The following is a 27,176-nucleotide window of genomic DNA, read 5'->3' as shown; positions in this document are numbered from 1 at the left end:
TCCTCTGGAAGCACAGCACGTGCTCTAAACCACTGAGCCATCTCCCCAGGCCTGGGGACAGTATCTTCCTGTACAACTGACTTCACACATGAAATGGTTTTACCGGTTTATTTATGCCTTCACGATTGAGCTGCTTCTTCCCTGTAAACGCCCGTTTGTCTGTTTTTGGGACACCCCCGCGGCGTAGCTCAGGGCGGTCTCTCCCACGTGCTGGCATGGCAGCTGTGTGCCACCGCACCTGGTGGAACTGCTGACTCTAAAACTAAAGAAGAAATTTAGTACTTAACTGTATGTTGAATACTAAAACTGCTAATACAAGCCAGGTATGTGTATTATCACACGTCTGTAATCTCGGCCCTTGGGAGGTGGAGGGAGGAGGAAGAGTTTCAAGCCAGCCTGGACTTCATGAGGTTCTGCTCCAAACACCTAAACCAACCAACCACCACCATCACCAACGAAAATCTAACAATCTGTGGCTATTCCCCCTTAAGTGAAAAACATTAAGCCATTATACTTTTCCTTTTATATAGTTAGTATGTTATAGTTAGTATCTTTGCATGCATGTATTTGTTTATTTCCAGAACTCATGCATTTTAGACTGACCTCTATCGTCCTGTGTAGCTGAGGCAGACTTTGAACTTCAATCTTTCAGCTAATATATATTATGTAATATATATAAATACATATATATATATGTATATATATACACACACATAAACACACACAAATATACATACATATTTTACTGACATAATTATATACATTAAGATCAATAAGAGAAAACCTCCACACATTTCTGACCATTATCATTTGTTTCATTTAACGAGTATCATTCAAAATTATTTTAATGGGTAGAGGAGGATACTGAAGGAGGCCCTAGTGTCTGACACACTTAGTTGCTACTGGACAATCTACAATCTCCTAGCTACAAGGAAAATCTCCCCTATGAGGCACTGAGAGAAAAGGCCCATGGGGAGGCCTGAGAACACATGGCCTTTGCCCCTGGTCCCTCTGATCACTACACTCCTCCCTGGTCCCTTCTGATCAGTGTCAGAGCCGACTGCCATGAGCATTTGCGGACCCTGCCTGTCTGTCAGACCTGTCACAGTGAAGGCCACCGTGGATGCCTAGGCTGGAGGGCGCCTCACCTCGTCCAGGGTACCATCTTCATCAGATCGCAGTGGCCTCAGTCCCAGAACTAGGAGCCAATGCCTTCATTTTACAGGCCTCCCTTTTGGAGATCTAGCCCTGAAGGATCCAAAGAAGCTTTTGCATTCTTCGCTCCTGCCTCCAAGCTGAAGCCAACGGCTACCTGAGGGGACAACCCCGTGTAAAGATAGTGGAGAAGCAACAGTAAGGTAGGTAGGATGGTGAGGCTTCTTCAGTGCCCTGCGTGCTAGGCACTGTGGTAGCATGTCACATGCTCTACCGGGAGCTAGGGAAACCTCCACTGTGAAGGAGACGGCCTTTGGGCCCAGCGTTTGCTTCACAGGATGATGGGATTATATCAGGAGTTCTTGAAGACTTCTTTGAGCTGCTCTCAGGGGGCTCCTTGGTGCTGAGTACAGGATTTAGGTCCCAGCTTGACTTAAGAGGGGATCAAATGTGGCATCCTAGAGGGAGTTAGGCAAAGGGGGTGGCATTCACCAAACGGTGAGGATTATAAACAGAAGATTAGCATGGTTGGCGCTCTGGACAGGGTCCCGTAGGAGAGCAGCTGAGTGTAAGATGAAGGGAACATGTGGCCCCAGGGGTTAGGAGAGCCATGTGACAAGCCATACTTCTTCAGTCTCCTGAATGAGCTTTACCCACTAGTCCGGACCCAAGGGACAGCTTTAGCAACACCCCCAGAACTTGCTTTCCATAGTCGTGGTATGTAGAGTCCCTCAGGGTCTTAGTTTAATCATTAAACCTAACTTGTTAAGATATCCAAATATAATGAATGTAGCAGGTAGGAATAGATCTAGAGCCCAGGGCCTCTGTCCCTAGCTCATCCCCCAAACCCACTGTATCCCATCATCAGGACCACTCTCAACTAACAACCTGCTGCTAAAGAACTAATGAGCCCTGTAGGGGAGAGCAGACCCCTGTGGGGGTATGGGGTCCCAGGAAGGAAGGCATCCTAGCTCTAGCCTGGGGCATCTGGAGGGGAGGGAAAGCTCAGCTAGCTGTGCATGGTATGGTTTAAAGTCTCTTGGGAACACCGTTCTGGCTCATAAGCTTGGAAACGAGGTCTAGCAGGGTGTCATCAGGAGATACAGTAGAGCTTCTTCCTCGTAACTTTGTATCCCTTGGCACACAGGTTCGGGCCTCTGCTGAAGATGGGAGATAAGATGGGGAAGCCTTGCCAACAGGAGCTTGTGAAAGGAGTTGCTAAAGCAAAGTGGCTGTTTCAGGAGCAACTGTTGAGGCCGGTGGCAGAGGAGGGAGCACATATGTGGGAGGAGGGGCAGGGGAAGGCATTGTGCAGATTGAGGTGGGGTAGGGGTTGAAGAGCTGGGGAAGAGTCTCCTGAGGTCTAGAAGGGGCAGGGTCTGCACCGAGGAAGGAATGGACATGCTCACCTGAAGGGACCAGGATAGGCTGCTTACGGGCACAGCGGCAGTGGCTTTGGAGCCAGAGACCAACCCTAGCCATCCAGGCAGGCGAGGATCAACAGGTTCCTCCAGAGAAGGACCTGTCAGGAGGAAAGGTTTGGAAACGTGAAGGGGCTGGGGCCGACTGAGTCGAGTTCTGCCCGAGATCTCACTGCCTGTGGAAGAGCCAGATTGAGACTCAGGTCAGTCTGGCCTAGTGCAGCAAGCTCAAGTGCATGGGAACACACAGTAAACCCACCACTGCTGTGCATTCAGGGCACGCTCAGAGCCACAGTGAGCCTTTAGGAAGCTTCCAGCAAGTTCTACCTGTGACACCTCACCATGACCCTAGGTGAACCCTGAGGTATTTTTCTGGTATCTTGGAGGGAGCTGATCAGCCTAGGGAGATAAGGAGAGAACTGGATTATTGACGGTTCACTCCTCTACAAACAATGAATGCCTACCGAATGGAGCCTTGTGCTGAGTATTAGGGGTATGGTAATAAGTCCGGACCCCATTTCTGCCCTGATGGGGAGAGAGGAACCTTTCCAAACATCCACACAAAACCTATTTTAGGGATGTGAAAGTGAGGTCTGGAAATGACGAGTGACAATTAACGATGGGGCCAAGCTCTCTCTTTTTGTCAGTAATGAGGTCATTCATCACTCATTGGGTGACAGCCTACATCCCCAGCACTGCTTCGGATTGTGGGGGGAAATGCATCCATGAACCCAAGACTGGAGGTGGGTGTGGAACAAGGTAATGGTGGCGAGAGGAGCCCCCATTCTGATAACTTGGTAAAGTAAGATGGGGGTGTTTCGATCCCACAGGTCCCCCTGAACATCAGAGCGAGGTTCCAGAGTTCTGCCTTTAGGGGCTGGGCTTCTGGCGGCAAAGTCCCGCCCCCTCTACCACAGGCCGGGGATATAAAGTCTCTTAGCTCCTTCCAGGGAACAGTAAGAAGAAAGAAACCATCACAGGGCCTCTAGGGGAGAGAGGAATTGTACACTCACCTCCGTGGCTGTCCATGGGCATTGCTTGCCTGCTCAGCTGTGGCAGGGGTTCAGCTTGCATGATGCAGCAGTTGCTGGTCCTGGTAGGGGCCTTAGCCACATTCATCCTCACACAACACGCTGAGGGCACTGCCCCAGGTAGGAGACTGTTAGGTACCAAGGCAGAAGATTGGTCTAAAGCAAGGATGTGGAGGGGAAACACTTGGATATAGGGAGTCTGTGACTCCCCTGAATACTGAGCCTCCATCCTTTTGAACAGCTTCCCCCAGTCCAGTGGAGAATTCAGTCCTTCGAGACTGCATAGCAGAGGCTAAGCTGCTGGTGGACACTGCCTACAATCGCACACAGAAGAGGTAGGCCTGGGACTAGGAAGGTCAGTGAGGGAGGACGGGCTCTGGGCAAAGTCATTTTACCCAACCTGAACCCCTGAGCACTATGGGTCTCCCTGCTGGGCTGAGGGTCCACAGTAGCCTGCACCCTCCTCCAGCTTCCTCTTCCTACTTCTCTTCGGGACAGCATCACCCAGCGTCTTCGCAGCGGCTCGGCCAGTCCCATGGACCTCCTGGCCTACTTCAAACAGCCAGTAGCAACCACCAGAACAGTGGTTCAGGCTGCTGATTATATGCATGTGGCCTTAGGGCTGCTAGAAGAGAGGCTGCAGCCACAGGGATCCGGGCCCTTCAATGCCACTGGTACTCTGTCTCCTGCTGAGCCCCTAAAGCCTGCCCTAGCCTGGGAGTGGAGGGAGATGTGGGGTGGTGGGACGAGAAGCCTAGGGGATGTTAGAGATGACAAAGGGGTGGAACTGAACAGCCCAGGTAAGAGAGAGGACTCTGGACTCAGAACCCTGCCTCTCTCCTGCCCAGATGTGCTCACGGAACGGCAGCTGCGCCTGCTGTCCCAGGCCAGTGGCTGTGCTCTCCAGGACCAGGCTGAGAGTTGCAGCAACAAGTACCGAACCATAACAGGGAGATGCAACAACAAGTGAGTGTCGAGGCCCTGCCTCTGCCCCGCACCCCCTCTCTCAGGTCCCGCGCACCCTACTAACACCCACCCCCATTCATTACCCCAGGAAGCGTCCCTGGCTGGGAGCCTCCAACCAGGCCCTGGCCCGCTGGCTGCCAGCTGAGTATGAAGACCACAGGTCTCTCCCCTTCGGCTGGACCCCTGGCAAGAGGCGTAATGGCTTCCTGCTTCCTCTTGTGAGTCGGAGTGAAGGGTCTGGAAAAATGCTTGCTCTCTTTTAAATACAGGAGGTAAAGACAGCCCTGAGTTGTCACAGGCAAGGCTCAGATCGAGGCTCTCCTCCCCCCCCCCCCCCCCCGACTGGCTGAGCGGACTGTGGGTAGAGAATATACTTACCTTCTGAGCCCAGTTTCGTCACCTGTGAATAGAACAAATCTAGAGCGTGTGTGAATGAGAGTGAAGCTCTTGGCTTAAACAGCTGGATAGACCATGATCCCTCAGTGCTACCTACTGTGAATAGAGTTGCTTTATGGTTCTCCTGAGAGGACATCTCTCCCTCTCTCTATTTTCCTCCTTCCTCTCCCTTCCTCTCTCTTTCTCTTCCCTCACCCCATGTATGTGTATGTACCTGTGCGTGTGTGTGTCATACGTGTGTACAGGTGTGCACAGGCGTGCGGAGGCCAGAGGAAGATGCTGGATGCCTTCCTTTGCTGTTGGCCACCGTCATATTTTTTGAGACAAGGTCTTTCACCCATCCCAAAGTTTGCAGTTTCGTGGAAGCTGGCTGGCCAGTGAGCTACAGTGAGCCTGTCTCTGCCCTCCGTGCATGGGCTTCAGGCACCCGTAGCAATGCTTGGCTTCTGTGTAGGTCCTAGGGATTTGAATTCAGGTCGTAACAAGTATTCCTACCCACTAAGTCATCCTCCAGTCCCTCTGTTTTATGCCTTGTGTCTATAGACTGGTCCAAATTTAGAATGCAACCCAGGCTGATCTCAAACTCACAGCAATCCTCCTGCCTCTGCTTCCCAAGGCTGGGATTATAGCCACGAGACTCCACGTTCAGGTCAAAGTATCTCGCTAAATATAAAGAGCCATGCACCTGTGCATCTATGATTTGTAATCTCACAATATCAACTTTCTTTTGATATGTTAATATAACAATCCCCTACCTGCCTTAATATTGGTGTTAAATTGTACCCTACTGACCCTTCCATCTGTCTTCCCAGATCTCTACTTATTATCTGTCACCTTGAAATCAGTCCTGTTTCTGAAGATCACCAGTTCTATAATCTGTGTCTACATATTAATATGTTCCTATCTCTCTGGATCAGCTGGTGGGGGGAATCTAATCTGGACCAGCCCCCTCACACTTGTTGATATATGATCTTTCTGTGTAGTTCAGATTGGCACTATTTAACAGACTGGCCCTGAATTTACAATCCTCCTGCCTCAACCTCCCAAATCCTGGGATTCTAGGCATGTGCCACCAGCAACCTCAGGCCAAGCTGGGCTGCATCTAAGACCATCCGGGCTGCATCTCTAAGAACAGAAGAAGTGCCAGGAGGAGAGGGTGGATGGGAGACAGACAGCTCTGGCACCCCCTGAGTCCCGGTTGGTCTTAGCGCCTGACCCTGACCGAGAGCCCAGACCCATGTTGACTGTACTTCCCTACCAGGTCCGGGATGTCTCCAATCAGATTGTGCGCTTCCCCAGCAAGAAACTGACCTCAGACCACGGCCGGGCCCTCATGTTCATGCAGTGGGGCCAGTTCATCGACCATGACTTGGACTTCTCCCCGGAGTCCCCAGCCAGAGTGGCCTTCAGCATGGGCGTGGACTGTGAGAAGACCTGCGCCCAGCTGCCTCCCTGCTTCCCCATCAAGGTCCCTCAGCCAGCCTTCTAGGTTTCTGGGGTGCTTCCAGCCCAGAAAGAGGGGTGCCAGAGAATCTGGGAGAAATAAGCCCAATTCAGAGACCACAGATGCCCCCTGCGGTGCATGTTGGAGGGGTGGGGGATGGGTGGGCTCTATTGGAGTTTCATGGAGGAGGCCTTGACCGTCTGGACTGACTCCAGCAGAGGAAGTCTCTGGGCCCTCCTTTTAGAAACTATTAGAAGCTCTTCCTGGGTTGGTAAAGTCCAAGAACCCTGCAATTCTTGCCAACTCTGGTTCGGGGACTGTTAGCAGGATCTTCCTCCAAGGAAGGAGACTGTGGGGCACTAGGTGAGAAGATGCAAAATTCAGGAAGTTGATTTGCTTTGGGAAAGGGAGGGGCATGAGTGTATCCACACATCCACACGCACATCCACACTCAGACATATTCACACACACACACACACACACACACACACACACACACACACACACACATTCACCTACAGGTTTGCTTCCTTGCGTGGGTAGGGAGGGAGGCACAAAAGGGGCTGTATGTTACCAACCCCCCTTTCCTCCCACCTTGGTGTGGGCCGGGGGTGCCTCCTCTGAAGCTTGCCAGGTCTTTACAGCACAGCGTTAGCATTCGGATTGTACAGCAGGCACAGCAAATGCTGCCTCCACCGAGTGTTGCAAACCACCTGTCTCTCGGAGGGTCAGTCTCTCTCCTCCAGTTAGATGAAGGTCTTCATCGTTTTTAAAAGCTTTCTTGAGGGCAGGGGGGTTCATCTCATGGGTAGAGCAGTTGCCTAGCAGGCACAAACCCCCCAGGTTTAGGCCTGGGTGAGGGCTTCCTGGAGTAGGGAAGCTTTGAGCAGTGTCAGAGTGAGCCTGCTATGGAAGGGCCCCAGAGTCACTGAGAGCTCTTCACTCTAGATCCCACCCAATGATCCCCGCATCAAGAACCAGCGAGACTGCATCCCTTTCTTCCGCTCTGCCCCGGCGTGTCCCCAAATCAGGAACAGAGTCCGCAACCAGATCAATGCGCTTACATCCTTCGTGGACGCCAGCATGGTGTACGGCAGCGAGGTGACCCTCTCCCTGCGGCTCCGAAATCGGACCAACTACCTGGGGCTGCTGGCCACGAACCAGCGATTCCAGGACAATGGCCGGGCCCTACTGCCTTTCGACAACCTGCATGAGGACCCCTGTCTCCTGACTAACCGCTCTGCACGCATCCCCTGCTTCCTGGCAGGTTGGTCTGCAGGGGCGTCTTCCCAGGATGGAGGGACATGATGGGGTGTGGTGAGGAGACATTAGTGATGATCTCAGGAGACCCACAGGATAGAGACCCTCAGCAGGGGCATACCTTAGGTACAGATCTGTGCAGTCATTGGGAAACCTAGCACATGGGAAGTGCCTATCCCTTGGCTGTGACCAGATGTCCCTGCTTCATTGTCTCCAGTGACAAGGCTCTCATTACCTAAATGTCACTCCAGCCAACTACAGGAGGGGTCCCTATTAAGTACCTGCCCATTGCTCCTAGTCATGGTCCCGAGACCCAAGAGAAGATGCCGACTCTTCTGAGATAGAAAGGGACTGGCTCTTCAGTTACCTGAACTCATTTCTTTCTCCTTTAGGCTGGTGTGTGTGTGTGTGTGTGTACTCACACATGTACGTTTTGTGCCTCCCTTCTTGTTACACAGTTCTGCATCTATTCGGTCCTTCCTCCCTCCCTCCCTCTGTTTAGTTTGCATTCTATTCATAGTCCTTACCCCAGCCTTCCTGTGTGGTTATGATAATGACAGTAATCGCTTCTGGGCCACCCCCGAGCCCTCATAGCAGCCCTGAAAGGTGAGAAATATCGTCCTCTATTTACAGATCTGAGGTTGAGGCTGAGGGAAGATGGGTGTGCTCCAGAGAGCAGCGCTCTGAGGGCAGAACCTACACTGGGACAAAGTCACTGTAATTCCTGGGTCTTTGCTCTGTCCATTTTGCCTCTCTGCTTAACTAAAATCCACTCTGTAAGGATTGCACAGCTCTATATTCTTGGGGAGCAGCCTGGGCCTTCACCAGGGGCCTCCAGAAGCTTACTCCAAACAAGACTGTGGGGGCTGGGTGGGAAGCCATCCGGGTGGCTGAACTTGGTGTCCTTGCCTACTTACGGGACAGGTCTGAGTACAGAAATGTGCTCTGCCCAATGTGTCTCCCCCGCCCCCTGGATTCCTTGGAAGAGCATCGGGATATCAAATTCAAACTGGGAACTGGGAGCGCCCTTGGTGGAGAAATAGATGCAGCAGACAGGGACATGTAGTCTCAAGGTCATGGCCCCCAGGGTCATTTCCCCACAGAGTGTGGTCTGGGCTATGGGTCTGGTCTTCTTGTAGAAGAGAGTCAGTCACCAGGCAAGAAGATCGGCTTCTGCCCTGTGTGTCTGACTTAGTTCTAACCTGCCCTGGGAGGGAAGGCGACTGTCGTTAGGGAGCCACATGAGACTTAGACAGAAGCCTAGCTCAGGAAGTTTGCCTCACCTGGTCTCTGGGACCCAGACCTCAGTCTTCCCTTACCAAGAGAGTCTCTTATAATCTTGAACTTGGGGGCTTTCAAGGTGACACCCGGTCAAGTGAAACCCCCAAACTGGCGGCCTTGCACACGCTGTTTGTGAGAGAACACAATCGCCTAGCCACTGAGCTGAGGCGCCTGAACCCCCATTGGAGTGGAGACAAGCTGTACAACGAAGCCCGGAAGATCGTGGGAGCCATGGTCCAGGTAGGGAGCCCAGAGGCCAGCATGAATCTGAGGGAGTGCTTCCCAGCCTTTGAGAACATGGCTTTGAGGCTGTACCCTAAGGCTGCTGAGTCTGGATACTTGGGGTGCATCTCAACCTCTGGTTCCAAAATTGACGGAGACCCCATCCATGACATTTCTTTTGATTCCAGTATCTCATCCTCCAATGGGAGATTAATGTTGCCACGCTTGGCACAATGACAGTCATCACTAGTGTGCCGAGGAGCCTTTGAACAGCAGAGGAGAGGGAGGGCTGCTTTCTCGGGTAACACTCTTCCGTTCCATCTCTTCCAGATCATCACCTACCGAGACTTCCTGCCTCTGGTTCTGGGCAAGGCCCGGATCAGAAAAACCTTGGGTCCCTACAGAGGGTACTGCTCCAATGTGGACCCCCGTGTAGCCAATGTTTTCACCCTGGCCTTCCGCTTTGGCCACACCATGCTTCAGCCCTTCATGTTCCGCCTGGACAGCCAGTATCGGGCCTCGGCACCCAACTCCCACGTCCCGCTTAGCTCTGCATTCTTTGCCAGCTGGCGAATCGTACATGAAGGTGACTGGGTTTCCCAAAGGCAAAGGGGGAGGGTTCAAGCACCCCTTCCCAGGTGGGCTGTTGTCTGCTGGTCCTGCCTCTGTAAATGCCTCCTCGGGATAGTGGAAAGACAGCAGCCATCAGTGAGTCTCTCATGCCCTAAGGGAGGAGTCCCCCTCTTTCCTGCTTCATGCACTGGGAGTTAAACCCAGGCCTTGTGCATGCTAGACAAGTGATCTACCGTTAAACTGCTCCCCCTCCCCTTTTACTTTTTAAATTTTATATAAGGGCTTTACAAAAATAGCCCAGGCTGGCCTTGAACTTGTGATTGTCCTGCCTCAACCTCCTGAGTAGCTAGGATTATCATCGTATTTATATCACCAGGTCTGATAATGGGGGTTTCCTAAGCAGAGGGCAGGGCAGACCGATGTCAGAGCAGTATATCATGGACCTGCAAGGAGCCTCACTTGCTGGTTTAGCATCACGGAATGACCTCAGGAACCTCTAAGAGGCTGACCAATGCTTCCGTTTTATGAAACCAGGCGGCATCGACCCTATCCTCCGAGGTCTCATGGCCACCCCAGCTAAGCTGAACCGGCAAGATTCCATGCTGGTGGATGAGCTCCGGGACAAGCTGTTTCAGCAAGTGAGAAGGATTGGGCTGGATCTGGCAGCTCTGAACATGCAGCGCAGCCGGGACCATGGGCTTCCAGGTGATGTAGGGGTCCCGGCTTTAGGTTCTATCTGCTATAGGGGACACGGCTTTAGGTCCACCCCAGGACTAGGTCAGGGGACAAGGAGGTCAAGGGACGAGGTCAGAAGTTTCCGAGTAGCGAAAAGCAATAGCCTTACGGACATGGATGATCATTCCCCACCTCACTGGCAACTTCAGAGAAGGCTATAAAGTTTCTAGGACCAGAGAGAGTGCAGGGCCCTCTGACCTGAGGGTGGAAGGCCGGAGTCAGACAGATGAGGAGCAAGTAGATTAGGATTAAGGCCCCGCAGGGCTGTTTGGTGAGGACACCATGGCAGTGTGAAGAGAACGGACACTCGTTTCGTCTTCTTGTTCCAATGACCTTCAGCGGCAGTGGGCCCAGCCATCGTATAGATGGGGAGTAGTCAGAGACGGCTAGTAATCTACTCAAAGTCACGAGAATATGAAATCTGACTTCAAAACGTCTTCATTCTTCCTGGTGTTTGACCCCATTCCACAACACAAAGAGGCTTCAAGCCTGGTTGGCCTTTCTCCCTTCCAACTCCAGCCTTCCTCTCTAGGTAAGAGCCTGAAGCCCCACATGTCCTGGCGGAGCCTCGCCTGTGTGGCAAGGAGTCAGGGGCGTCCCACTGCCTGCTCTGCTCACATGGAGAGCACGGAGACATGAGGGTTTCTGTCCCTTTCTTCTTCCTCCTCTTCCTCCCTCTCTTTGTGTACGTGTCTGTGGGGCTCATGGAAGCAAGAGGCCAATCTCAGGTGTTATCTCACAGCTGACCTCTACCATGTATGTGCATATGTATGTATGTATGTATGTATGTATGTATGTATTTGCTAGTTTCTTTCTTTCTTCCCTTTCTTCTTCTCTTCTCTTCTCTTCTCTTCTCTTCTCTTCTCTTCTCTTCTCTTTCTTTCTTTCTTTCTTTCTTTCTTTCTTCTTTCTTTCTTTCTTTCTTTCTTTTTCAAGACATGGTGGTCTCTGTGTAGCTCTGGCTATCCTGGAATTCACTCTGTAGACCAGGCTAGCCTCAAACTCAGAGATCCACCTCCCTCTGCCCCCTCCCCCACAGAGTGTTGGGATTAAAGGTGTAGGCCACCACCACTCAGCTCTACCTTGTATTCTTGAGGCAGGGTCTCTCACTGACCTGGAGGTCGCCATGCAGGTTGAGCTGAGTGATCAGTGAATCCCAAAGCTGCTTACCTGTCTCTCTCTCCAGCACTAGGAACTAGGATTGTGTGTGTGTGTGTGTGTGTGTGTGTGTGTGTGTGTGTGTGTGTGTGTGTAAACTTGAGTTCTGGAGATCCAATTCAGGAGGTCCTTATGCTTGTGTGACAAACAGGGCCAGTTCCCCGGTAGTCTTACACCAAGGAGCTGTTGTCGCCCCCTGCTGGAAGGCTGGCATTGCTAGCCACTCAAAATTGTCACACTGGAACTTTCTATTCCCCATAATCAGCTGTCCCCTACAGCCCACTTCAGAACTACTATCAGGAAACTGGCTTTTGCAGTCTCCTCTAGCCCCTCCCCCGGCCAACAGCAAATCTAGAACTGAACTGCCTGCTTTGAACTAAACTTAGTAGATCTTGAACAGCCGATGCCTGGATAGACTTAACTATACGTACTGCAGGTTACTTCACGGAGGCACTGTGACTTCTTGAGAGGTACATAACACTTAGTGATGAGAAAACGTGGTACTGTTTTCCTTAGCTGCCTGCAGCACTGTGTTTGAAATTGTTTATTTTCTCATTTAGTCATTCCTTCACAAATTCTTCAAACCTGATTTTTAAGAATGTTCTGAGCAGTGTGCCTATAAAATGTATATGAACCCAATAATAATATTAAATGTCAGATCTGTGGGACTCAGAGTTAGTAAAAGGACTGCTTGCCTTGGAAGCATGAGGGTCTGAGTTCGTTTCCCATAAACCACTTTTTAAAAATGCCAGGCTTAGGTGGCATACTGTTGTGGTCCCAGCGCTTGGGAGACAGAGACAGGCAGAAACCTGGGGTTCTCTGGCTGGCCACCCTAACTTGATAAATTCCAGGCAAGTTTTTTTTTTTTTTTTTTTTTTTTTTTTTAAAGGCAGTGTCTAGCAAATGATGCCTAGTGTTGACCTTTGACCTCTATATCCACGCACACCCCCCACAATATGTAAACACATACACAACATCAAATCTGTGTCTCTGGGCTTTGTACATCAGGACACACTCCTCAGCCCAACACACACAAAACAAGATTGTCCGCCTGCCATCTAGCGAGGGCAGTGATCTAGTGTCTAGACCTCAGGAATCTTCTGGTGCCACCCAGTACTGAGCACAGAATCTACTCTGGAGGCTCTGTGGGGAGTAGCAGAAGCTGATGGGAGACTGACAGCGTGGCTCTGACTGGGCTCCCCTGCAGGATACAATGCCTGGAGACGCTTCTGTGGGCTTTCCCAGCCCCGAAACTTGGCCCAGCTTAGTCGGGTGCTAAAAAATCAGGATTTGGCAAGGAAGTTTCTGAGACTGTACAAGACGCCCAACAACATCGACATCTGGGTCGGGGCCATCGCGGAGCCTCTCCTGCCAGGGGCCCGAGTGGGGCCCCTTCTGGCTTGTCTTTTTGAGAACCAGTTCAGGAGAGCCAGAGATGGAGACAGGTAAGTGATCTGCAGCCTAAAATAACCCAGCACCAGGATACAGCACTGAGAGGCTGGACAACGGGGAAAGCACATTTTAAAGCTCCTGAGCTCATGGGACCTGAGGCCAGGAGGCTTCCCCATGCAAAGTGGGTCTGTGGGAAAGAAATAATGCCCCAGGCAAGATCAGAGCCTCCACAGGCCAGAACGGCAGGCGACTGGCCAACCTCCATGTTCTATGCTAGCGGACCCCAGAAGATGTGGGCAAAAAGAGCTAAACCCGAGCTTGTGGCTTAAGACCTGACTCCTTATCTGAATGTGGCGTATGCTTGAGTTCAAGTCCGCCCCTGACCACCTAGATTGGTGTATACTTACTTCTGGGCAGTTCACTTATGTATGGAACTGGTAAGATTATGGAAAGCAGATGAGATGAGAGTGCCCAGGTGTCAGACACAAGCATGGTGCTCACTGCACGGCAACTCCCCAACCTTCTCATGCCTCTTTTTGACCCACAGATTCTGGTGGCAGAAATGGGGAGTTTTCACCAAAAGACAACGCAAAGCCCTGAGGCGAATCTCTTTATCTCGGATTATATGCGACAATACTGGCATCACCACGGTTTCGAGGGACATCTTCAGGGCTAACATCTACCCACAGGGTTTTGTGAGCTGTAGCCGTATTCCCAAGTTGAACCTGTCAGCCTGGCGAGGCAAATGAGGCTTCCACGGGTAAGGGGAGATCTGGAACAGGTCAGGCCCCAGCACCTCTTCCAGGAATAAGACATCCCACCCGCTAGGCAGCAACAATACAGTTTGTCACTAGGAACACGGGACTCTTCCATAGTGGCTTCCAAGAACGCTGGCTTCTGGACTGATAATCAGTTCTGGGGTCTAGGACTTGGTGCGGTGGGGAGAGGGACAATCAGAAGTATTTAACTGACTTCAGTTTTGTCACTGACTTCCTAAAATAGCTCTTTGGGTAGCTAACAAATTCCTCATCCATTTCTTTCTGCTATTCCCACAGGATTCTATGCCAAGACCCCAAGACTTGGAGATGAGGGTAACAGCGAGATCATGAGGCTGCGTTCTGCCCTGCAAACCACTGTTTCCTGCTAGAGCTTTTGCTGGTTAAACTCAGAGATGGCTTTTTTGGTTGAGAGCGTCAAGGGTGCCATGGCAACAGGCCCTCTTACCTTGGGAACCTCTTAGATAGCACGTTATGAATCACCACCAGGTATAAAAGCCTATGAGCAGAACCATGAGGCTTTGAGGTCCCAGCAAGACACTGCGGGAGGGCTTCCAGCACCCCTGCCCTCAGCATGACAGGAAGAGCACACAGTCCTGCCTCTTAGCCACCCTACCATCTTCCTCAGGACCTGAAGAACTCTCTCTCCTTCTTCTACCATTAAAACAATGCAAGAGCAGGGCCTGTGGTCTCTCTGTTGGGCTGGGGAGAGGGAGGCCTTGGTTCTAAGCTTTGCCCCACATAATAAAGACGAGGACTGCGATGGAGCCTGGGACTCGCCACACGGGCTCTTCTGGAGTTTTAAGAAACATTGTGAAGGAGAGAAAGGCAGAGTTTGGACCCCCAGAGTAGAGAGAATGAGAGTCCACAGAAGATCAGTCAATATAAATACTTTTTATATGAAAAACAAACAAACAAATACAATAAAAGACCCCACCCAGCTGGCAGGAGAACTGAGAATTCCCCCAGGCCATGTCCCAAAGCCAGCCAGCCCTAAACTGTCAGGGGACAGAGAATTAGCCAGGAAGCTTAGGCCCCTTACCCTCACCTTTTCTTGGAAGAAGCAAGAGACTGACCTCTCGAGCGCATCTGCCTCCTCCTCAGATGGCAAACTCCGAGTTGTTGCTGTCTGTTTTTGCCTTGGCTTTGAGACAGGGTCTTACTATGCTGCTCTAGTTGTCCTGGAACTCACTATGTAGACCAGGATGCCCTCAAATTCATAGATATCCTCCTGCCTCTGCCACCTGAGTGCTGGGATTAAAGGCGTGCACCATTACTCCTGGTTGCCAAACTCCCTTTTGCCACGGAGGCTCCAGAACAAACCAGAAAAGACTCTGTACTGAGGACAGGCTAATGCTGGGTTTCCCCAGACGAGTTTCAGACTGCACGGCCTGCCTTGTTATGATGCCCGTGTTTGATAGCGAAAACATGAACAGGGTGTCAGGTGGGGCCCCAGAGTCCCAGTTTGGTCAACCAATGTGGTCTCTAATGAGCAAGACAAAGTGAGAGCACTGGATGCAGACATCTCTCCCTTGCTCCACAGGCCGGGTTGCAGAGAGCTAGGTCAGTGTTCCCGTGGGGCTCACAAGGTCCTGGGGGAGGCTTTCTCGGGCCTCCTGCATGCGGCGCCGGGCTCGACGGAATGCTTCTGTAAGGGAGGGAAATATTGCCACGTAGTCAGCTACTGTGGGGAGGAGAAGCAAGTGGCCCTGGGTGTCCAGGTGAGGGAATGAGGTGCCTACCTAGCACGTTGTGCGTGGAACTCTGCTGGCTGAACCCTTCCAGACGGTCCAGCACACTCCGCATCTGTTTCCGGAGGGAGTTCGATTCCATGAAAGCCCTGCAGGAAAACCAAAAACATAGTCAAGGCTGCTCTCCAGTCCCCAGTGACAAGGGGCTCAAGGCTCCCTAGGGGCCCAGCGTCACTCACCGGGACTGCTGCAGGCAGTGCAATCGGAAGGTGACAGTACCCGTTGTCTCAGTGCGGAATCCGAAGCGGCTCAGGCGCTCCCCCTGGGCAGACAGCGGAGACAGAATCGGATCACGCAGACCCTTGACTGGGGCGCTGCTGCCATCTGGATCCCTATTCTTAACTAGTGTAGCATCATCGAGGGACTTGTCTTTGTCATTCAGACAGCAACACAAGCAGGACACCAGGCTCCACCCTCATTTGAGAATGAGCAAGAAGCAAGAATGCTTGCATTCTTGCATCCAATTACCAAGGCCTTCCATGGTGGAAAGAAGAAGAGGAAATCTCTAATTACACGACTCCACAAGGACCTCCTTGTATAGATGTTTGTTCCTCTAAGATACGGGCAGGCCTGGCAGCATAAGCCAGAGTGAGGAAGGGGCTATATATACCATGAGTGTATGATGAACAGTGAGGGGAGGGGGCTCAAACAGGAATATAAGTACTCAGCCTGAAGTCTCCCCAGAGGTGAGTCACCTTGAAGGTTCCTGGTATCCTCACATAGGATGGGTCCTCCAGCTCCAGAGAGCCGCCAATGAAGAACCTCCTTAGCTCTGCCACAAGACCCAGCTCCATGGGCCTCCATGTGGAGACAGTCAGGGTGTGGGATCCTGTGCAAGGAAAGGGGCAAAGGGGCGGGGTTCCATCCCTGACTTCCCAGCAATGACCTGGGTTGGTGATGACCTAGCAGAGGTTAGCGTGGTGGGTAACAGTGCCTGACTGGAAGACAGGAAGACAGAAGTTCTAGTCTCAGCTAGTCCAGGCATCACTGTGTGCTCTAGACAAGCTTGCCAACCTCTGAGAGCCAGCGTCTCTTTTGACCTGAAGCGATCAGAACACTACACCTTGCAGGGGGCTGGGAGAATTACATGAGGTTTACTACAGTGCCTGGCACACAGCAACAGGAACGTCAATTCATCCAATACCCAGGGGGGCCAAGAGCACACAGTTGGTGCAGCTTCTCTCTCAAGGTCTAACTGGAGGACTGCGACATGTGACAGCCCGTCGGGTTGCTGGACTAGGTCAGTTCCGGCTTCACGGCGTCTCTCATGAGAGGCGAGAAATTCCGAAAAGCCGAAAGTGATTTTTCCAGTCAGAGCCCCCAGTTCCTAATCATCTCTCCTTATCAGAAGCATCAGAGCCTTCGGGAAGGGCTGGTCTTGTCGACAGGACAGAGGGCATCGGGAGGGCAAGGACAAGAGGTTACCTGGCGTGGCAGGCAGCACCACAGCCCCGTAGCCTTCCACACGATACCTCTGCCAGAAGTCCAGTGAGAGGACCTTACAGTAGAGCACGGGCCACTCCGGGAGGGACTCTGGAATGTAAACGAGCAGGCACAGGGCCCTTTGTTCAGAGAGGTTCCTGGCTGCGTGTTAGTTAATGAGGCTGAAGACCACAGCTACTCACCAGCCAATTCATCCTCGTGCAGGAAGAAAGCTTCGAATGTGAACGGAAAGGAGAAATAGGCCACCTTGTCCTAAAAAAGAGGAGTGTCACTTTCAACTCAGTCACTGGGTGGGCACAGCCTCACTGGAATGGGTTCTCAGTGTCCAGTGACGAGGTCACCTTCACACAGGGGAAAGAAACACTGTCCTCCTGGTAGGAAGCCGCAGGCAGGCAAAGGGACAGTTGAATGTAAGCTGCTGTCAGTCTCTAAGAGATCACAGAGCGACTCTGGCCCAGGCAGCCCTGTGGAGCCCTAACTATGGCTCCTCCACTGAGAGGCTGGCCTGAGGAAGTTTCAAATGCCACCCACCCGGAGCTGCCATTTCCTTCCGGGCACCCTGGCACCCTCCGTACCATTCCCAGGGATTTGGTGGCACAGGCCTGGGTTACTCCCGAGAGCTGCTGGAATGATGGGCTGGACCAGTCTGAAAGCCAAAGTACAGACACAGTAAGTCACTAGAGAGGGCGGAGGTCACGTGATTAAACAGTCATGGCAAGGCTCTTTCACACAGTCATACACCCGCCCACTCGTTCACACAATGCCAATCACCATCATTTGTTGTGTCTGATGTAGGCTGATGTGTTTACAAGATGTTAGTAACCAGATTGTCGCTCTTAGAGCTAAGATTCTAGTGTGCCTGTGGGCAGGACAAGAGACACAGATGTGATCTGAGCTATGGAATGGGTGAAATTGCCTAGCAACACTGGAGGTAGAAAGTAACACAGGTCAGGCTTAACCTCAGAGCCTGGAGCGCCCTCAGAGAGAAGGCAGGACTATGGCGCCAGAAGCGGAGAGAAACGCTTCATGAAGAAAAGTGTGCTTCAGAGAGGTCAATGCGGTGGAAGGACGGAGGCACCGTTAGAACTGGCCATGTGGAGGTGACCTGTGACCTTGAACAGTTTCGGTGGGAGTGGTCAGAATGCCCCTAGAACCATCAGAACGGAAATGTCAGAAAAGCACTTACTAGTAGCCGGCAGCTCCACAAAGAAGTGGACGTAGAGGTTGTCATACTCATAGCCTTGGGCTGAAACTTCGAGAGAAAGCAGAATGTAAGCTTAGCTTGTTCCCTTACCGCTCCAGTCTAGTCTCTCTCTCTCTCTCTCTCTCTCTCTCTCTCTCTCCTTTCTTTATCTATCAGTTTTTTTGAGACAGTTTTTCTCTGTGTAGTCCTTGAACTCACTCTGTAGACCAGGCTTCAGACTCACAGACATCCACCTGCCTCTACCTCCCAAGTACTGGGATTAAAGTTGTTTGTCACCACTACTCAGCAACTCAGTCTAGTCTTGAAGGATCCAAATAAAGCCTTCTCGGGGCCCAGGAGCCTTAGTTTTCAGAAAAGACTCATCACTCAGCTTCCCAAAGACCATGCTCGGCCCAGACTAATCCAAGGTGAGTAGCTGCTCACAGCTCCTCACCTGGATCAGACTCTTGCCTGGCTCGAGGACAAGACACTTACCTACCTCTCCGTTCACAAAGAGCCTGAGGGCACCTGGGGCAATCTACAGCAGAGAGAAATGGGAGGTGTCAGGCCCAGAGGGAATTAGCGCTGCCCCCAAGCCCTGTGCCCAAATCTGCAGATGACCTTACACCTACTCTCCAAGCTTGGGCACACCCTGACATGTTCTCTCCACCCTGACACTTCTCAACAGGACACTTTCCTATTTCTGACACCAGCAGAAACATATCAGCACAACATTGAGAGGGCAGCGAGGTCTCACTAGAACTCGCAGGCAGCCAGGTTTTCCTTGTTAATTATTTGCGTCATCTGGGTTTTTTTTTTTTTTTTTTTTTTTTAAATCATGAGAATCTGTTGCTCATGTAGCATAAAACAATACAAGTTAATTTTCTAGAGACAGGGGTGGGGTTGAGTAGTTCTAGCCTTGTTTGCAGGTCTAGAAATCGAATCCCTGGTGGCGGGGAAAACACAGACAGGACCCCGGAGTGACTGACCTAAACTGTTTTGGTTTCATTTTCTAAGGTCCAAAACATCTGACCAGCAAAAATGACAGCTCTTTGCCTATCTAAGGTGCTCTGGAACAATATCCACATGAGAGATAAGGGAGACACTTCTTATCCTTATATTGTTTTTTTAAATAAATTGTAAATTAACGCATTACCACCGATAAAATCCCCAAACCACCAAACCCTAGAGAACAAGAAGTCAAAGTGCCTAGTGTATTTTTCTCACTGCCCAATACCCAATTACTACCACCCTACCCAGCCTGTCCAAGAGGGAGGCCAACATAGCATGTGCGCCCTTTCAGACCCTGTTCTCTGCATGCAAGGACCCACATCAATATGCAGGGTCAGGAAACTCTTCTTGGACCTCCTTTCTGCCCTGCAGAGTTGGTCTTGGAGCCGTTTAAGAGAGGGAGACGGTCCCTCTACAGTCAGACAGTCTCCCTAACAGCTCACAGCGCCGTGGGGAGCTGAACTACCCACCATCTCAAAGTCTGTGCCCACGAGGCTGCTGAGGTACTCCTTGTGCCGGCCGTAAAGCTGAGGAAACAAAGCAAGCCAGTTCTCAAAACGCGGCTCAACCCATCCCGGGGTTTAACTCTGAGTGGGAGAAAATCAGATCCTGACATTTTTAAGAGATGTATGTTGGTTTGTTGCAGGGCACAGGACTGTGCCACCAGCCAGACATAAGAGCTGCAGAACCAACCCTGATTGCTAAGACAAGAGAACTGTTGTCAAATCAAGGCCAGCCTGGGCTACATAGGGGTTCCCGGCTAGTCTGAGCTAGACAGAGTGAGACAGCCTCAACACATATACCTGCTAAAAGATCACTAAACAAAAGTGATACACAGAGGCTCTGAAGCTGGCCAGCCTGGGAATAAGCCTGGCTTTCAAGTTCCCAAGCTCGATTACTTGGGTCTGTAACTTAGGGTCCTTCTTATAAAGGGGTAATAATGTTCCCTCACAGGACGCTTGTAACCGGGCTGGCACAGAACATAGTCAACGCTCAGCTGTCATGTCAGTTCTATTTCCTGGATGGCGGTGGGCTGCCCTCTCCCAGCAGCCACCCAGGCATGGTTTCGGCTCCCGGCACAGGGGCTCCTTCCTCAGGATGTGGAATCAATTGCTGCTTACGTCCTTGAACACGCGCTGCTCACGCTCTTCCTCCTCCGGCTGGGCGAGGGAGGACACGTTGTCAATTGCGTATTTCCAAGCGGAAGTGTGTTCCTGCTTCTCTCCCTCAGTCTCGATTCTGTGAGGTCAAAGTCACAAAAAGGATAGTTTCTGTGAGTAAGACATTTCCGGACCCAGGAATCAGCTATGCTGGTGACAAAGCTCACTTGAGGTATATGGTGGAGAAGACAGTCATACAGATGATAAAGCAGAAAGGGCACCAGACGACACCCATGGGATCTGGACCCATTCCTACCCTGAAGACATGGGGACCCTACACCACTCAGCTCTCACGCCTGAGAAATGGACAGTTTGGGTGTGTCTGGTTGCTAACTCACAAAGCCGTCCTCTCAGACAAAACCAAGCATGGCTGGCCCTGGCCTGGCTGAGTCCCCGTCCCTTGCACTAGCCAGTCCCCGTCCTCTGCACTAGCCAGTCCCCGTCCCCTGCACTAGCCAGTCCCCGTCCCCTGCACTAGCCAGTCCCCGTCCTCTGCACTAGCCAGTCCCCGTCCCCTGCACTAGCCAGTCCCCGTCCCCTGCACTAGCCTAGCCAGTCCCCGTCCCCTGCACTAGCNCTAGCCAGTCCCCGTCCCCTGCACTAGCCAGTCCCAGTCCCCTGCACTAGCCTAGCCAGTCCCCGTCCCCTGCACTAGCCAGTCCCCGTCCCCTGCACTAGCCAGTCCCCGTCCCCTGCACTAGCCAGTCCCCGTCCTGTCCTCTGCACTAGCCAGTCCCCATCCTCTGCACTAGCCAGTCCCCGTCCCCTGCACTAGCCAGTCCCTGTCCTCTGCACTAGCCAGTCCCCGTCCTCCGCACTAGCCAGTCCCCATCCTCTGCACTAGCCAGTCCCCGTCCTCCGCACTAGCCAGTCCCCGTCCTCTGCACTAGCCAGTCCCCGTCCCCTGCACTAGCCAGTCCCCATCCTCTGCAATGCCAGAATTCTCCTCCCACACTGACACAGCTAACAGGATAACTTTTGCTGCACGTTTTCCGGCTATTCCGTAAAGGCCTGCGACCCAGAACAGAGAGTGACCAAGTGCCTGGGGACTAGATGTTCAGGAGCGGGTCAAGGGCTTTCTGAGAGTCTGCTCAACTAGAGGCAAGATGGGCACGTAGAGAGGTCTCTGCCACACTTCTTCCCCATTCCCACCTGTAGGGTCCTTTGATGCCGGTGAAGTCAGGCTTCACTGTGATCACCCCATTGCTGTCCACCTTCAGGATGCAGAGCACGTGTTCATGTACCTTATAGCCAAGCCTAGGAAGCAGGACATCAACATCGAGGTTCAGGTCACCAGGGAAACAGAGAGAGAGTCAGCCACTTCAGGGACAGGGGAGGGGACGCAGCGAGAATCTTCATGGCGATGCTTTTCTTTTGAGTAAAGCAAAAAAGAGAAAGAGACCCTCCATCCCATATGGCTGTAACAGGAAGGTGGTGGTGAAGGGCTGGAGGAAGAGCAGGAAGTGGAGAAGGAAGAGGAGGAGGAGGAAGAGGAAGAGGAGGAGGAGGAAGAGAAGGAGGAAGAGGAGGAGGAGGAGGAGGAGGACGACAATGATGGACGATGACGACGACGACGACCAGAGCCAGCAGGGAGAAGGGTCACTCACTTTCCATAGGGCCCCAGGTCCGCCATGATGTACATTGTCTGAAGAGGAGTGTTAATAGCGTGGTTGTTCCTGATGAAGTCTTCCGAGGGTTCCCACGTGACAATCCGAGACTTGAGTTTGCTGCCCTCCCTGGGAGGGACCACAGGAAAGGGTGACTGAAAGAGATCATGAGGGAACCTCCCCCATCCCCCACCCCTCAGTGGATGGGGAGTGTTAGTAGGAATCCCAGAAGCATCAGCACGAGAGAGACCACGGAGACCACCTGATCGATCACTGCTTATACTCACACCCCTCGCCTGTCCTGGCGCCGTCGCCTGACATTCGCCATCCGCTCAGCCAGAAACGATGGCACCTCGCTGGCTGAAGTGGTGATTTTCTGACAGTACTGGGGAAAGAGGACAGAGCTGTGACTGGCCTGTGGTCAGAGCTATGTGGGGAGAAACACCTGGCGGGAAACCTTCCTTCTGACCTCTCCTCCAGGGTACAAACCCATCAGGTAGAACTTCATAGGTACCTGTGCCGGGGGAGGGGAGAGATGGCGAAGTCCAAGGCGGACTCCTACTGTGTCTTGGGTTTCCTTAGGGGTCTAGAGACAAGTTGTTTATGCTAACAGTAACATCAACCTGCCTTCTCTGAACACGTTGGGTAAGTTTGCCTGGTAAATGTTAATGCTAACTTGGTGGTCAAAAGTGTCAAATAGGACACCAGTTTTTTTGAGAAAGTTCTCACTTGGGTGAGCTAGTATGAACTGTATTTTTATGTGCTTTTCTGAAACAGTCTCAAACGTATATGCTGCTGTCTCATAGCTTTCCTGAAGAAAGTAGTCCAATCTTTCAAAAGACACCCACTAACACCGGCTCCCGGCAGAGCTCACAGATACAAAAACCAGAAAATACAGTCCCGCCTTCACAGAAATGTATGATCTTCCTGAGAAGACATATAGTAATGGAAGGGAATGTAAAACAAGGCTACACGGGCTCAGGGGCACAGGCAAAGACACAGGCATCCCCACAGCTTAAGCACGCTCCTCTTCTTGCCTATAAACTCCTGACTGTGACGGAATTATAAATAGATTGTTCTAGATCCTGCCCATCTATGTCATCAATTCCTATGCTATCAGGTCCCACGGGCCCTCTGGCAGGCAGAAAAACACCACCTGCATCTGCCCCCTGCAGCCTGGCTGGCGGCAGCTCACAGCAGCTTCTAGAACCATCTATGTTCTATCTAGCCCCTTTACTGGGCTTCCCACTTACCACCTAGAGCCAGTGAGGCTAGAAAACCAGGGGGAGACAAAGAGGAAAGCAATGAGGCCCCAGAAGGAAGAATACCTCTTCCAAGTCGGTGTATCTATCCGAGTCGGTGTAAGTGAAGATTCGCCGGTTTTTCCTGCCACCAGAATTCTCCAGTTTCAAGATCTCTTGGCGGTACTGATGATCCAATGGGCTCTGACATGCAGATTCGTTTTGGTACAGGTCGACTTCAAACTGAGGTCACCACAAAGAGACAGACCAGCTGGGACTACCTCAGACTTTGGTTCCTGCAGCTACTAAACCAAATCACTTCTAGCGCTAGCTGACACATTTTCAAAACCGACTGTCACTTTGTTTAAATAATGAAGGGCGGGGGAAATCTAAGACTATTCGAGTTAAAAGGAGCCAAGCTGATGTTCGAATCCAACCCTGTTGCTAGAGATGCTACAGAGCCCGGAGTCAGGGAGTGTCTTATCCAGAACACTAAACTGAGCGTGGCAGCCGTTATATTACAATAGCCACATAAACATAACAGGAGAAAGTATAAGCCACCGCAACCTTTTCTGGAGATGAGTGTGACAGTATGAGTCACTGGCCAGGTGGGAGTCAGGTAGGTGGAGGTAGACTGGAGACAAGTAAGGCTGGCTCACCTGGCTAAAGAGCTTTTCCTGCCATCCAATTATAACCTCTTCCTCCTCTTCTTCATCAGGGCGGTGTCCACCTCCAAACACAACAGAGTGAGTCAGACCAGCAACATTTCTTCCTCTGTGGTTGATTACAACCAGTGTTCCTATTCTTGTTTCATTTGGGCTTTGAAAAAACTTGCTATTGTTGTTTGGAAGTGCCTCATTCTGCAACCCAGGCTGACCTCAAATTCCAGATCCCCCTGCCTCGGCAGAAAAACGCTGACATTACCACCAGGTCTGCCTTCAAAGCCCCTACTCACATGGACTGCAAACCCCACTGGAATTTAGTGACTCATTAAGCGCTCACTCTAAACATAGAACATAGGTGGTAGATATACTTTGGTTAATACTAGAAGCAAGATTAGGGCCCGAGGTGTCCTAATCATTACTCTAATTTGAATAAAAGGCAGCTCTGCCTTCCAGGAAACATTATCTAGTCCCGTATAAGGAACTACAATTTAGTTAGAGTAGGAAGGGCCAGCCCTTCCTCAATCCTGGCTGAATTTGCTAGATAAGGGTGATGTTTTTCTGAAGCCACCACTGAATCATCCGAAAACACAAGATGCATACTCTGTGATCCACCAGGGTATCCTTTTTTGCCTAAGAATATTTCTGAGTGGAAAGAGAAATAACAAAAGCATGAAAAATTATTGGCCGAACACGAGGGTCCTGTCCTTTCTTTTGGTTTTCAAGGCAAGGGGGAAAAATCATATTTTCATGCAAACTGCTGTTTTAAAATTGTTTTTAAGTGTATTTATACATACATTTGGAGTTTGGAACATATTTCTCTTAGAAGCCCTTCCCCCACCTCCACCCCCACCCCCCAAGTCACAACTCGGGTAAGATGGGTCAAGTCTCAGGACTCATCCAGTGAAGAGAGACAACTGAACTGGTTCGCAAAGGTTATCCCTTGAACTTCACTCTTGCACTGTGGCATGGGCGTGCACACACACACACACACACACACACAAAAGTAAATTACAATGTAAAAAATAAATAAATAAATAAAAATAAAAAAGATGATTGCCCAGGTTCAAATGCTTCCGTATTCCCTAGCTATGTGACACTGGGCAACAAACGCAACCTCTCTGAGCCTTCCATTCCTCCTCTGTAACTCTACTGCCCCGCACCCTTGCCTCAGTTCTCAAGTGAATGATGTATCGTCACCACAAACACCCACTAGCAGCTTGAGGAGGCCTAAAAGTGGCCAAGTCTATGAGGTCCTTCCCCATCTGGGCGGCAGGCTGGTAATGAAGGAAGTTGCTTGATGTGATTCTTTGCAGATGAACTCTGTCAAGAGAAGAGAAGCCCCAAATACGCGTGTCAGAGACACACAGCAAGGAGATATACACAGCATGGATGGGGGGAAGAAATCACAGAGGCAGAGATGCCAAGGCGGCTGCATCGGAGAGGTGGGTAGGGGCGTCTGCTGGATAAATCAGTGAGGCGGGGCACAGGGGCCAGAGGGGTTTGAAAGTGGCGAGAACTTGAAGGGACTTGGGCAGGGGTGAGTCTGAAAGGTGTACTTGGAAGCTTTCAGTGGGAAAAGATCCTGATAACAAGACGCGCGCAGAGATGGCAGAGGAAGTAGTTGGGGTTGTAAGCGGAAGTAGGGGCCTCTGAGCATCTAAAAGCTTAGGGTGGAATAAAGTTAGGGGGCCTCGGAGCATAAAGTTAGGGGGCCCTGGAGCTGGGGTCGAGTGACTACCGGAGGCGCAGGTTGCGCACGGGGTCCCGGGAGCGATACACGGCCTCGCCGGTGTCAGTGCTCCAGACGGCTTCCGCCATGACAGCAGCTTCGCGCTGCGACCGCGCCGGAAAGCGCGGTGCCCCGTTCCCCTGGCAACGGAGACGCTGGCTTCTTTGACAAGGGAGGCGCTGCGCGCGCAGCTCTCCACGCTTGCAGGAGCCAGTCCCTAGCCTGGCAGCGGGACCCTTGACTGTCCTGTGTGAATAAAGCTCACCTACACCCAAGGTGAAAGTCGGTGCACTGCACAAATGAGGAAACCGTCACCAGCTACTTTGCTTAGGTGCAAAAATGGTGATGGTGGCTAGAACCAGGTGACCTGAGTCCTTGCTTTCTGAACAAACACTGCCTTCCACTGAACATTTGAAAACTTCGGCCTAGGGGGCGTGGAAAAATGGCTCAGTGCTTAAGAGGTAAGTGGACTTTCAGAGGACCTAGCAGCCCAGATGGCCACTCACACCTGTCTCTAACTCCAGTTCCAGAGGGTCAGACACCTTGCCGCCTTACAGTACACATGTGGTGCACAGACATATGCTCAGCCAAAACACCATTATGCATAAAATAAATAAAATGTTTTTTAAAGAAAGAAAACTCAGGCCTAAACAGTTGGTGGATATGATTAAAAGGACATGCTAACAAAAATAAGAAAAGATATTCTTGGAAGAAACAAAAACCTGTGGGGCAGGTATATTAGTAGTTTTGTTGGTATGCACTGAGCCAGAGAAAGAAAAAACAAGGAAGCCAGTAGAAAGGAAGGAAAGGGTGTTTTCCCCGGGGCATGTTGGTTCTGGATTATTAGCCAGTTAAGATTCTGAGCCAGCCCCTGAAAAACCACCAGAGTGACATTCAGAAGTCATGGTTCACTGGCACATCCAAGGAAAGTTTAATTCCGGCAGTTTGGCAATATCAAAATTGACAATTAGTATTTGACGGTTGCTACTCATTCATCTGAATAAGCAATTGTTGTCTGGCCTGGGACATTTCATGGCCCTCTGATTATAGGGCAGAGAAGTCCTGAGCACCTAGCTATTCACTGTGTACACGAAGAACTCACCACAATTAGCACCTACTCATTCAGGATCTCATACAGTTCGTTTGTATTGCCTGGAACCCTCCCAAAAACCTCTCCAAGAGGTACTTTATTCCTATTTAAAGGATGAAGTTACCGAGGGCCAGGAGTTAAGTATGGGGTGTATTAATGAGTGCTGACGTGGGAAAAACAAGATTCCAACCTGGTATGGCTTTTGTGGCCTCAAACCTTCCACCAACTTACTGTCTCCCACCCACATCCTTAAGAACATACAATTTCCAATTAAGGGATGATTTCTATAGACTGAAACCATGGAGGTTAGAAAGGAACTCACTTCGAGTTTTTGTCTAAGATGAGAACAGCCAGGAGAGGTGGTTTGTGTTTGGATTGCCAGCACTGGGAGCATAAATGAAGGATTTCAAGTTTATGACATCATTTTAAACAAAACAAAAGAAAAACCAACCAACCAAATCAATCAAGAGCTGTAGAAATGGCTCA

General features: G+C 51.2%; 2 protein-coding genes across 4 annotated transcripts; one reads left to right on the top strand and one right to left on the bottom strand.

Annotated features, from left to right (window-relative positions):
• Nucleotides 1-3,547: 3,547 nt before the first annotated feature.
• Nucleotides 3,548-14,489, top strand: Epx (eosinophil peroxidase). Its single transcript, XM_021213181.1, has 13 exons — nt 3,548-3,727; nt 3,849-3,942; nt 4,106-4,281; nt 4,456-4,573; nt 4,662-4,791; nt 6,231-6,437; nt 7,362-7,680; nt 9,034-9,194; nt 9,507-9,762; nt 10,284-10,454; nt 12,850-13,087; nt 13,582-13,794; nt 14,090-14,489. The coding sequence occupies exons 1-12, from the start codon at nt 3,604-3,606 to the stop codon at nt 13,781-13,783; spliced, it is 2,196 nt and encodes a 731-aa protein (XP_021068840.1). The 5' UTR covers nt 3,548-3,603; the 3' UTR covers nt 13,784-13,794; nt 14,090-14,489.
• Nucleotides 14,490-14,747: 258 nt separating this feature from the next.
• Mks1 (MKS transition zone complex subunit 1) lies at nt 14,748-25,868 on the bottom strand. 3 transcript variants are annotated; one of them, XM_021213071.2, is made up of 18 exons: nt 25,610-25,868; nt 25,082-25,191; nt 23,866-23,936; nt 23,294-23,449; nt 22,253-22,350; nt 21,966-22,094; nt 21,511-21,615; nt 20,320-20,437; nt 19,669-19,725; nt 18,683-18,725; nt 18,191-18,256; nt 17,580-17,650; nt 17,187-17,256; nt 16,987-17,094; nt 16,257-16,390; nt 15,741-15,823; nt 15,553-15,650; nt 14,748-15,458 (listed from the first exon to the last, which is right to left on the bottom strand). In XM_021213071.2, the coding sequence occupies exons 1-18, from the start codon at nt 25,687-25,689 to the stop codon at nt 15,370-15,372; spliced, it is 1,686 nt and encodes a 561-aa protein (XP_021068730.1). In that variant the 5' UTR covers nt 25,690-25,868; the 3' UTR covers nt 14,748-15,369. The 3 variants fall into 3 exon arrangements, with proteins under 3 accessions (XP_021068730.1, XP_029402048.1, XP_029402049.1); XM_029546188.1 differs by lacking the exon at nt 15,741-15,823 and having other exon boundaries at nt 25,610-25,696; XM_029546189.1 differs by lacking the exons at nt 14,748-15,458; nt 15,741-15,823; nt 16,257-16,390 and having other exon boundaries at nt 25,610-25,696.
• Between the last annotated feature and the right edge of the window lie 1,308 nt (nt 25,869-27,176).

This window comes from Mus pahari, chromosome 14 (genome assembly GCF_900095145.1).
Source record: "Mus pahari chromosome 14, PAHARI_EIJ_v1.1, whole genome shotgun sequence".
Classification (NCBI taxonomy): domain Eukaryota; kingdom Metazoa; phylum Chordata; class Mammalia; order Rodentia; family Muridae; genus Mus; species Mus pahari.
The sequence above is the reverse complement of the archived record's forward strand: the minus strand, read 5'-3'. Positions and strand labels throughout refer to the sequence as shown.